This window comes from Canis aureus, chromosome 32, assembly GCF_053574225.1.
Source record: "Canis aureus isolate CA01 chromosome 32, VMU_Caureus_v.1.0, whole genome shotgun sequence".
Taxonomy (NCBI): Eukaryota; Metazoa; Chordata; class Mammalia; order Carnivora; family Canidae; genus Canis; species Canis aureus.
In genome coordinates, this window is record NC_135642.1 from 33,675,054 (window position 1) to 33,687,218 (window position 12,165).

At 39.2% G+C, this 12,165-nt stretch overlaps 1 protein-coding gene across 6 annotated transcripts in view; it reads left to right on the plus strand.

The window, feature by feature from the left end:
• TRIP4 (thyroid hormone receptor interactor 4) overlaps positions 1-10,577 on the plus strand; it is a 57,409-nt gene extending 46,832 nt beyond the window's left edge. For 3 of the 6 annotated variants that reach the window (XM_077881409.1, XM_077881414.1, XM_077881410.1), the window contains 3 exons: positions 1,778-1,880; positions 4,356-4,506; positions 10,276-10,577. In XM_077881409.1, the coding sequence (XP_077737535.1) occupies positions 1,778-1,880; positions 4,356-4,468 (216 nt within the window). In that variant the 3' untranslated portion in view covers positions 4,469-4,506; positions 10,276-10,577. Of the gene's footprint in view, positions 1-1,143; positions 1,249-1,777; positions 1,881-4,355; positions 4,507-10,275 lie in introns of all 6 variants that reach the window. The other 3 variants (XR_013370434.1, XM_077881411.1, XM_077881413.1) reach the window with 3 other exon arrangements.
• The last annotated feature ends 1,588 nt before the right edge of the window (positions 10,578-12,165 follow it).

Below are 12,165 nucleotides of genomic sequence, written 5' to 3' on the forward strand. Positions count from 1 at the left end.
ATAATTTTGGTGGAGTGATGGGAGTGAAAGCCCATTTATAGTGAATTCAAGAAATAGAGGAATTTGAAGTAGGGAGCATACATAATCTCTTAGTAAATTTTGTTATGAAGACAATCAGAAATGGGGCAGTAGCTTGAGGGATGTGGGATCTGGAGAGATTTTGTTTTATGGCAGACATTACAGAAAGTGTGTTTAATGGGACTGATTCAATAGAGGGAACATTTACTGATGCAGAATAAAGACAAGAGAATGACTGAAATGGCTTGCAGTTCTGAAAAAGCAGAGCCATGAGCTCCTAGCAGCATTGTCCTGTGCCTCAAAACTCTAAGACACAGAGGGGAGAGAGTAGGAAAACTGAAGAGGTGTGAATTGTGACTGCTGCTGTTGTGGCCTCTGTAGAATTCAGTTGAAAGATCTTGATGGCAGCCTCTGGTTTTATTCATAATAAGGCACCTCAACAGTAACAGCTGGAACCTGCTTTTCTTTGAGTTCTAAAGATCTAGGGGATAAGGAAAGAAGATTTTCCTTCTCATCTTTAGTCTTTTTTTTCAACTGTGAACATTTTGACCTTGCCTCTGAATATAATTGTGTCTGATACTTGATCTTAAGCTATGTTATATCAAAGTACATGCCACACCTGTCCCACACTGAAAGAAAGCCATGGTATGTGGGCAGAACCAAAAGGTGCTAAAAATCCCTTCTGTTTTCTCCACAGCATTACTTACCCCCTAGGACAGAGTGGTCAAGTGGTCAGTGAGAAAGTTTTAACTATTTATGTTTCCACTAGTTACAGAGAAATTTTAATTTTCTTATTTTACTGAAACCTCCATTTCTACTTTCGAGCCTTAGGTCTTTAGAGGGCATATCTTAGCAGATGAATAAGAGTGGAAAATAAGTTTATACCTGTGATGGTAGCTCCTAGGAGAAAGGCTCCTTTAGTAAAGAAGTCTGACCCATAGTCATAGTCAACCTATGAGTCATATTTGTCAAACATGCTAAATACAAGACATAAAAGGTAGGAAATAATGAAATAACAAATCAGTTGGGCATTGCTAGAGAGCACTTTCTGCCAACCCTTTTGCCTGAAATTGTGATTGTGTGGCTAGCCTAGTCTTACTTTAGGTTCTGTGTCTGTCTTTGCAGAAGGAATACAAGTCCTAAGTACTCACACAGATTTGTGATGAAAGATCCAAAGGAGGCTTCTAAATAATTTTAAGAATTGCTCTACCAGTTACCTTTTCACCCTAAGTAAGTCTGGAATGCATCCAGCAAAACAGCGTTTGCATGTTCATACCTTTCAGAATGAATCATCTTCCTTCCTTTTAGTGAAAGAAGGGCTCTGTTGACTATTTCTGGCAGAATTTCCACAAATGTGCTATTTTTCTTAAACCTTCCAGTGCTTTACTCAAGTTAACCTGGGGGAGGGGTGCCCGATGTTCCCAAAGGAGACCTCTGAATCTCCCAACTCTCAGTGATTTATGCTAAAAGAGCACTCAGTTCTGATTCTTCTGAGAAAATATCAGGTATCCTTTTTTAAAAAAGTTCCCATTATAGGAAGTCCGAAATGGCAGGTAGTAGACTGCACAAGACTGCTGTGCTAAGGCCTGGGGAAAGGTGAAGGTTTGTTCTGGCTCATTGAGCGTAATCCTCTCGACCTGACTGAAATGGAGAGTGCTATCATCAGAATGTTGAGGTGAAATCTGGGACATCCTTTGATCTCCCTGAAATTCAATATTTGTCCCAACTAGTCTGAACTTGTTATTTTTATATTTCGCAGTATCCAGACATGAGTCAAGAATCTGATTCTCCATTTGTTTTCATCTGCACAAATCCCCAGGAAATGATTGTGAAGTTTCCTATTAAAGGAAATCCAAAAATCTGTAAGTCACAAGCTTTGATGGTCTAATTTTCTTTTTTTCTTTTCTTTTTTTTTTGTCTCGTGTCTCACCTATTTAACTTTTTAAAAAATCTTCTCTTTTTACCTTGTTCTATGGCATCTCAAGCTTTGGAGGATTAATATAATTATATTTATTGATGATAACTTTAATATTAACTACAGTATAGCCTTCCAAAGTGTACCTTGATCTACAATTATGGGCATGCTGTTGAATCACTCTAAACTTCCATTTATGACTCCATTACATTTGAGAGAGAGAGGGACACCTGGGTGGCTCAGTGGTTGAGTGTCTGTCTTCAGCTCAGGTCGTGATCTCAGGGTCCAGAATCAAGACCCACATCCAGCTCCCTTCGAGGAGCCTGCTTCTCTCTGCCTATGTCTCTGCCTCTTTCTCTGTGTGTCTCATGAATAAATAAATAAATCTTAAAAAAACATATTTTAAGAGAGAGAGAGAACACGCACAGGCACGAGCAGGGGGGAGGGGCAGAGAGAGGAGGAGAGAGAATCCCAAGCTGACTCCCTGCTGAGCACAGCACCCAAAGTGGGGCTCAGTGTCATGACCTGAGATCATGACCTGAGCTGAAGCCAAGAGTTGGATGCTTAGCGAACTGAGCCATCCAGGTGCCTGCAGACCCTATTACATTTAAAATCCTTCTTTGTAAGTCAAAAGAGTCTGCTTTGCTCCTTTGCACTGTTCATTCAAGGAAGTAGTAAGTGAATGCCAATGGCAATAATGATATTTATGCATTGTTCCTCAGTATTCAAAGAATAAGACTTAAGTTTGTGTCTATTTTTGAGTGTTTGGAGGCTCCACTTCCTGCTTTTCCTGTGCTTACTCTAGCCCTCTTGTTCTTCATTCTCTTTTTGAAACCTCTTGATGATTTATCTGTCTGTAACTTTTGCTTTATATATTTTTGATGATAGACCCTCTGCATATTCACTTCTTAATCACTTTATAGACTCTATTTTATCAACTTCCAACTCTTCTTCAACTCCCAGCTTCTCTTCCTCTGTGAAGTCCTACCGCAACCTCTTCTATTTGTTTTTTTTTTAGTTTGTTTGTTTATTTGTTTATTTTCATTCATTCATTCATAGACACAGAGAGAGAGGGAGGCAGAGACACAGGCAGAGGGAGAAGCAGGCTCCATGCATGGAGCCTGACGTGGGTCTCGATCCTGGGTCTCCAGGATCACACCCTGGTCTGAAGGTGGCGCTAAACCGCTGGGCCACCAGGGCTGCCCCAACCTCTTCTATTTCAAAGCAATCTCAAGAAAAACAAAGTGGTGTCCTCTCTGTCTAGCTTTCTTTAAAAACAACCTCAACAAACCTTCCATTTGCTCATGTCAGTTACTATTTTGTGCCTTGATGACACAGCTTTCTCATGTGACTGGATGATTTGGGGGCATGCGTTGTCTTCAGTTGTATACTACTCTACCTCACCCCGTATCTTGAGGACCAACTAGCCATTTGATAAATGTGTTCTGTAGAGAAGTGCTTCTCTTTTCCTTTCTTTCTCTTTTTTTTTTTTTTTTTTTTAAGATTTTGTTTGTTTATTTATTTGAGAGAACGAGAGAGTGTACGAGTTGGGTCAAGGGCAGAGGAACAAGCAGACTCCCTGCTGAGTAGGGAGCCCTATAACTCTTGACTGGATCCTAGGACCCTGAGACCACTACCTGAGCTGAAGTAAGACACTTAAACAATTGAGCCATCCAGGTGCCCTCTTAGAGAAGTACTTTTCACACTGTACTGCAAATAAAAATCACCTAGAGAGCTGTTAAAACACAGATTCCTGGGCCATCTCAGAAGTGTTACTGATGCTATTGCTCAGCTGACTACAGTTTGAGTAATACTGCTTTTGATCACAAAATAAAATGCTTGGAGTATGAATTTAGATTAATGTATATTCACAAAATTCAGGCAACACTCATGATTTATGAGACATATGTTCCTGAGATTCCTGCATATTAGAAAATCTGAACATTTTGCCTTTGACTTATATATATTATTTATTTCAGACTATATCCCAGCTGGTAGTTAAGTGGTCCTGGAATTTTTTTTCTTCCTCTCTACTATTTAGGATTTATTTTTTCTATTTATTATTTTTTTTAAAGATTTTCTTTTTTAAGTAATCTCTACACTCAGTGTGGGGCTTAAACTCACAACTCTGAGATCAAGAGTTGCTTGGTCCACTGACTGAGCCAGCCAGATGCCCCTCCACTATTTAGGATTTTTTTAATTAATTAGTTTATTTTATTTTAGAGAATGAGAGCTGGGGATGGGGCAGAGGGAGATAGAGAGAATCTCAAGCCGACTCCTTGCTGAGCATGGAGACCAACACAGGGCTTGATCTTATAACCCCAAGATCATGACCTGAGCCAAAACTAAGAGTCGAATACTTATCTGTCTATCTATCTATCTATCTATTTAAAAGATTTATTTATTTATTTATTCATGAGAGACAGAGACGCAGGCAGAAGGAGAAGCAGGCTCCATGCAGGGAGCCTGATGTGGGACTCGACCCCGGGTCTCCAGGATCATGCCCTGGGCCCAAGGCAGGCGCTAAACCGCTGAGCCATCCAGGGATCCCCAAGAGTCGAATATTCAACCAGGTGAGCCACCTAGGCACTCTTCCACTATTTAGGATTTAAATCTCTCTTTTTGGGGATCCCTGGGTGGCTCAGCGGTTTAGTACCACCTTCAGCCCAGGGCATGATCCTAGAGACCCAGGATCGAGTCCCATGTCAGGCTCCCTGCTTCTCCCTCTGCCTGTGTCTCTGCCTCTCTCTCTCTGTGTCTCTCATGAATAAATAAATAAAATCTTTTTTAAAAAAATCTCTCTTTTCTTCTCTCTCCTTTTTGGTTGTGGGACTCGATCCCTCTATGTTCCATTATCACCTTACTTTAGGTACTGATAGTAGCACTGGTGGCAGCAGGGAAAGATTTTAGGTTTTCTCTCCCATACCCAGTGCTACTTGACGTTTAGTCACCATAAATTTTTCTTAGCTTCCTCCCCTATCTTGGTTTTTATCTGCTCCTTAAGCTCCTGTGAGAAAATGTACTGTGTAAACAAAGTTTAGATATTTCTCTGAAATGTTTTACTCCAGTACTTTCTCTACCCAGAGATCTACCTTCAGTACATATATGGCCTCTGTTTTTCTTGATAAGGTTTAATGAAGTAGGAGTGCGGGGAGTGATGCTCTTAGGAGTGAGCTTTAGTTAAAAAAAAACAAAAAACAAACAAACAAACAAAAAAACAGGAGAGAGCTTTAGTAACCTCTTGTCTTTTCCTCATTGTTTTTGTTCTTAAAAACTTTAAAAAGCCATAATGGGCTTTATGCTTATTTCAGGGACAGCAGGACTAGAGAGAAATTGTGAGACTGTAGCTTCTTCCATAGTGGGCCAAAGTGAAACATTGGTCAGAAATAATAGCAAAGTTTTTTTTTTTTTTTTTTTTTTTTATTTATTTATGATAGTCACAGAGAGAGAAAGAGAGGCAGAGACACAGGCAGAGGGAGAAGCAGGCTCCATGCACCAGGAGCCCGATGTGGGATTCGATCCCGGGTCTCCAGGATCACGCCCTGAGCCAAAGGCAGGCGCCAAACCGCTGCGCCACCCAGGGATCCCAGAAATAATAGCAAAGTTTAAAGAATAAAAGGAAAGGATGGATTGACCAATCCCTATGTGTCTTAGAAAAAAAAAAATATTGTTTAAAGTAGGCTCTGTGCCCATCATGGGGCCTGAACTCATGACCCTGAGATCAAGAGCCACATGCTCTACAGAGTGAGCCAGCCAGGCTCCCCAGAAAAAAAAAAAAAAAAAACAACTATTGAGAGGCACCATTCTACCTGAAGATTTAGTTTGGTGTGAAGTTTCTTTTTTTTTTTTTTTTTTTTTAAAGATTTGTTTATTTATGACAGACATAGAGAGAGAGAGGCAGAGACACAGGAGGAGGGAGAAGCAGGCTCCACACCGGGAGCCCGACGTGGGACTCCAGGATCGCGCCCTGGGCCAAAGGCAGGCGCTAAACCGCTGAGCCACCCAGGGATCCCTGGTGTGAAGTTTCTATTCCCTGTAACTCTTCATTCCTTCATTCTTCATTCCTCTATACCATCTCTAAAAATCTTACACTCAGGTGTTATATGCAACTGATGAATCAGTAAATTCTACTCCTGAAACTAAGAATACTCTATATGTTAACCGAATTTAAGCAAAAAATAAAAGTAAAAATAAAAATCTTATACTCTGCCAGAACTTCCTTACCGTAGGCCAAAGCTTACAGCTGGAAAAAGTCTTTGCTCCCACTGCCACAGGCAAAAATACGTACTTAGCTCTTAATTTTTTTTTTTTTTTTTTAGATTTTATTTATTCATGAGACAGAGAGAGAAAGGAGAGACACAGGCAGAGGGAGAAGCAGGCTCCCCACAGGGAGTCTGATGTGGGACTTGATCACCTGACCAGGATTATGCCCTGAGCCTAAGGCAGATGCCCAACCACTGAGCCACCCAGGCATCCCTTAGCTCTTAATTTGAAATGCTTCACATTTTCTTCTAGATATATCATTACACTAAGTGGTTAAGGTCCATAGTATTAATATATTCTCTTTCAATTACAGCCCTATGACTTACATGCTTTTATTCTTGTTTTTTGTTTTGTGGGATGGCCTAGGAATCTTCTATAAATCAGTTCTATGAGATATATTCCAAGTTCTAAACTCTCACTTGCAAATAAGCTTTTAGAAATTTATCTGTTGTACCACATGTATATATGTATATATATATATCTATATGCCTTGAAGTTATATATATTTTTTAATTTTTTGAGTATAGTTGAAACACTGTTACATTAGTTTCAGGTGTACAATGTGGTGATTCAACATCCCTATATGTTATGCGGTGCTCACCACAATACAACCAGTAGCTACCACCTGTTATCATACAATATGATGACAATACCATTAACTATATTTTCTGTGCTGTACCCTTTCATCCCGTTCCCTATTCATTTCATAACTGGAAGTAAAGGGATGTATTTTAATTTGTGCTTTTGGACACATAAACTTGAGCTTGCTTAACCTGGGGATAATTATGTTTTCTTGAAATTGAAATAATTCAGAAAGGAGCATTGTGCAATATGATATCACTTGGCTGTGTGTCTGCTCAAATTAGGAAATGCAAAAAAGTATAGTAGAATATCTAGGTTAAATGCTCAAAGAGATAAAGGAAATCGTTTTACTTTAAATGAACTACATGCTCTATAAACTCATGCAAATACTGCCTTACATGTTATGCAAAGCATGTGAAAATCCGTATGAGAGTTATATCGATTGATTCCAAATACTTTTTCCCCTTTTAACTTCTTGTCCATCTGCTGCACATGCATTTGATTTTCTTTTAGGTACCTGATTGAGGATGTGGTTAACACTGAAATGCTGCAGGTACTAAATATAAAAATATTGGGGAAATATCAAAACTTTAAGAGAGTATACTGTATGTTACTGTAGTTAACTGCCCAGATCCCAAGTCTTCAAAGACAAGGCTGAACTAGAACTCAGAGTTCAGAGTTCCTGCAGTCTGAGGGCAACTGTGATGACTGCTTCTTCATGCTGCAAGAAGCCCCAGTCCCTTTCGTTCATGGCCTGTAGCTGACCCAAGAATTTCTACTATTGGCAGTCACTGTGGTAGGTGTTAGGGATGCAAAGAAGTCCTTACTTAAAATGAGCTCTCAGATTGCTGGCACATGTATGGTTTTCTTAGGCAGTCTAGGGGATGAAAGAATTTCTGAATCCCAGGGAATGCTCTGGAAGTCCTTTCTTCCTCTATATCTCTTTCCTACTATTAGTTTTAAATTTTATGACATCATCTCTGCAGCCAGGGATTAGTTTGCCTACCCATTGAGTGCTTTGCTCCTATGGGTTGATTTTGCTTGAGCTGGTCTCACTGAGAGCTTTCATAATCAGACTGGAGTTTTCCGTAGATTGTACTTGGAATGTTCTTAAACAGTAAAGTTTTGAGAGTGTCAAGAAGATAATGTCTCTTTTTTTATATGAGGAATCTGAAATACATGTAGTTAAAAGACTTGCCCAGTGTTGTAAACTGAGATCATAAACAGTTCTGAAGCCTCAGTATAAATATGACCACCCTTACTTTTTCAGAAAACTGAGTTTATGAAGCACTTTAATATATAGTATTTCAATGAGTTATTGGATTAAATGACTTAGTGTTTATATAGAAAACTCAGCACAGTGCTTGGTGTTTAGAAAGCACTTAATGTTAGTTGTAATTCTCTCAACTTTGCAAGTTAGTAGGAATTTTTTCTTTCATTTTTCAGTTGAGTAGATAGGTTTATAGAAGTTGTTTTGGTCACATCTTTCTATCTCTGGTTTTCCTGCTTTTTTCACTTTATCAGATTGCCTCGGAAACAAATTATTCCAATCACATTTCATTTTTAGGGCACAGTATCATAGAGCTGGAAGGAGCCTTCTGTACTATGTAGTCCAATTTTCTCTTAGCATTGAAAAAGCTGAGGACAAGAGTGACTAGGTAACTTCCTCACGTATGGCTAGGTAGTCTCAAACTACAGCGAGGACCTCAGTCTTCTAACTTACTCAATGTAGAGAACTAGAAGTCTAGAGTCCTAGGTGGAATTCTGAATTCTGTCCTAGCTTGCCCTAAAAAGTTGAATGAGATGCAGTACTTCTTTATACCTCTGGGTACCACCATCTTTACAATGGATACTCTTATGTTTATCTGATATCTGCCAATTTTGGTTACTTAGTCCCTATGATTCAAAGGTTTTGAAATTTGTAATGTCTGCTTTCTTTAATTCATTTGATGAAAACATTTATTGAGCACCTACCATTTGGCACTCACTATGGTAGTGTTAGAGATACAAAGGCAAACATGCCTTGTAATAGGGCTTTTTGCCAGATTGCTGGCACATGTTCGGATTTCCAGCTGGGCAGCCTGGGGGATGAAAGACTCCTAAATCCCTGGGAATACTCTGTGTTCTAAAGCCCAAATTAAAATCAACAGCATTGTGACTATTGTGGACAGTGTTCAGGGCATTGCTTAGTGATGATTTCTGAGGAAGCCCAGAAAATAAGTAATGTCATTCCAGAGACAGGTATACCACTAAAGAGATGAGAAGGAAAAAGAAAACAAAATTTAAGGAAACAGGGAAAAACTTGTTAGGTTGAGGTTATTTTTCTCACAATCTTTTGCAGTAGTCAAGACAAATCAAGTATTCTTATTTTAGTTGGACAAAAGAGGGTATTGAAGTCTAGAGTGACTAAATGACTTGCCCCAGGTTTTGCAGCTAATTAATAACAGACAATGGTGGACTAGCACCTGGATCTCCTGACTTCTAGTCCACTGCTCCTCTTTCTTATATACTTGATTGCTGTAACAAATGAAAAAACATATGGGAGGCAGTTATGGGTGTGGGCTATAGTACACATGGCTGTCCTTGAAGGGAGGTTCCTTGTTTATTTGTTCATCTTTTTTATTTTTTATGCAGAGACTAAACTGACCTGTTTTTGTTTCAGTTCAGTGTCAGTATCACTATTGACTTAACTGAGACTTTTTGTGGTGGAAAGCAATGTGCAAGACAGACAGGAACTTTGTTAAGATTGTCTTCATGAGATGGATAGTTCCTAAGGCTGCTACCACTGAAGCAAATTCTGTCCTGGTAGATTTGAGGAGTCAGAGGTCAGGGACCACATCAGCGAAGTACCTCTCATTAGGGTCACCTGGGACAGGAAGGTTGCTTGTTTTCTAACTTTAACACTTAGAAGAGTCATACAGCCTATGACCTTTGCCCTTCTTAGCTGGTGATAGGGGCCCTTTGTCAGTAAAGCATTCATGTGGATTCTACTCCACTGCTGCAGGTCACTCCCCCTATTAAGTCTGAGGCAGCAAAGGGGTGAACTGAACTGCTTTTCTCACTGTGAGGGAGGTTCATGCATTATGCTCAGCCAGTTAACAGGTCAGAGGAATGAGTTTCCCACTGTGTGAAATGCTTTCCTTTATTATATGTGTGTATTCTTTAAAAACTTGCCTTAGCATCAGACATCCTGAAAAAAGTGGTGTTCCTTTTGCAGTAGCTACAAAATTTAGAAATATTAACTATTTAGATTCTTTCAGCAAATACTCATTAAATGTATGTGTGCGTGTGCCTAAGTTTGTGTGTCCTTTAAACAGTGTTCCCACTGCTTCCTCATTCTTACAGAATGAAACTCTGAAGTTTGAAAGTATCTGAGTCCTGAAGCAAGATAATTGAATGTGACAGGAACACAGTAACCAGAAGACCTGGGAGGCCATGAAAGATTTGCATTGCAAATATAAAAAATAAATAATGAGGCTTCTTTTTCTCCCTTACAGGGAAACTGGATTCCAAGATCCATCAAGGAGCAAAGAAGGGGTTAATGAAGCAGAATAAAGCTGTCTGACCCAGGAAAAAAGGAACTATACAGCATAGTGGAGTTTTGTGTACTAAAATTGCTATCCACTGGTCCTTTGGAATTGAAGCATTAGAAATCTAAAGGCTTGGCATCAGGCTTGATTCTCTCAGAATTTAAACTCTTACATAAATCTGTATATTTTTCTTAAAGAATGGGATTCTTTATGTAGTAGGTCAAAATCTTTGAATACATTATTTATAAAATGCTATTTTAAAAATTCTAGGTCTTTGACATTTCTCTCAGAATGGTATCAGAAGAGAAAGGACAAGTTGGAAATTACTTTCCTCTCTGAGGCTTGGATTTGAGGTTAGGAAAATTCTTACACAGGTTAACAATTTTTTTGAGAGACCTCTTGAATTTTAAAGTTTCTTTTCAAAGTAATAGCCTGATTGGAGTATTGGGATGTTTGAGGAATCCTATATTTAAGACAAACCTGTAATGTGGCAGAAAGGAGTGGTTTTGTTTTTGTTCTGTTTTGTGTTTTGCAGAAGGGAGTTTTAACAAGTTTTTTGCTCTCGTCCAGCATCTCTTGAAGTGAACAGTTTTCAAAAAGCTGAATAACCATTGGCAGTTTGTTTATTTTATTTATTTATTTATTTATTTATTTATTTATTTATTTATTTATTTATTTTAAAGAGATAACCTGAAGAGGTGCTGCCACTTTGTTCCTTAGTAGGACATTAGAGGGTCAGACTGGGAGGAGATAGAGTAGAATGAAACTGCCCTATTTATTGTTTTGGATATTGCAAAAGCATCACTTGGATGGGGCAATTAGAAACACACTAAAAAATAAAGTCCCTTCAGTAAATGCATTCAAATACTCTCAAATACTGAAACCCAACCCTTTAAACCATCCACACCTCAGGAAGCTATGAGGTTTGGAAAAATAGAAGGTTGATTTGAAATGAGATTTTCACTCATCAGTCTGGCCCCCACTTAGCAAAGCACTTTTTTTTTTCTGAAGCTGTTCAGTAAGGCTGTCAGAATCTCAGTCGCTGGCATCCTCAGGAAATTCATGGTCTTAAATGTGTATGTTCTGCTTTTTATAAAGCACCACCACCACCACACGAGGGAAGTTGGATTCCCTCCAGCAGTTGTGTGCATGACTTAAAAAAGAGAAAAAAAAAGTACCCTGTGTTATGAAAAAGATTAATTTCCCCTTTCTTTAATCCTTCATATTCAGCATGTATTTGCATTGAAATGCCTCCACTCATATGCATTGATGTTCACTCAACTGTGAACCCTGCTTGTTGCATAGCTCTGGGCACTGGTTTTGTGGGGGCCTGATCATTCTGGATTCCCAGGGAAAACCCACCCAGTTCTCGTTCCGGTAATGCAGACATGCAGCATTCTCATTCTTTTCCTGTTCAGCTTCTATAGAGAAAGTGGAAAGGACAGCTAATGGAACTTCTTTGGAAGGCGGGAGTTGGGGGAAGGCTCATTCTGGTCTCCCGAAGACCCTAGTACTATTAATGAAGGCACACTAGGTTAATAGTTTACCAAGCAGTAGTACCATGAATTCTGCACAGAAATCGTCTGGTTTCCTGAATTCCAAAATAAAACCGAAAGGCAGGAGGTGAAGGACCTAGGGAACAACACGTTTTCTGCCTTTTTACGTGACTGACAGCTCAGCACAGAGGAGTCTGGATTGATTTTTTCACCTGGATAGATTGTGTGTGCATGCCTAAAGAAAAACATCAGGAGCTGCAAGAGTTCAGGTTATGCAACCATTTTGTGTGCTGTGATAAGAAAGTTTAAAAGAACATTACAAGTTTACAAGAACCCACCTCAGCATCCAAAATATGCAGCT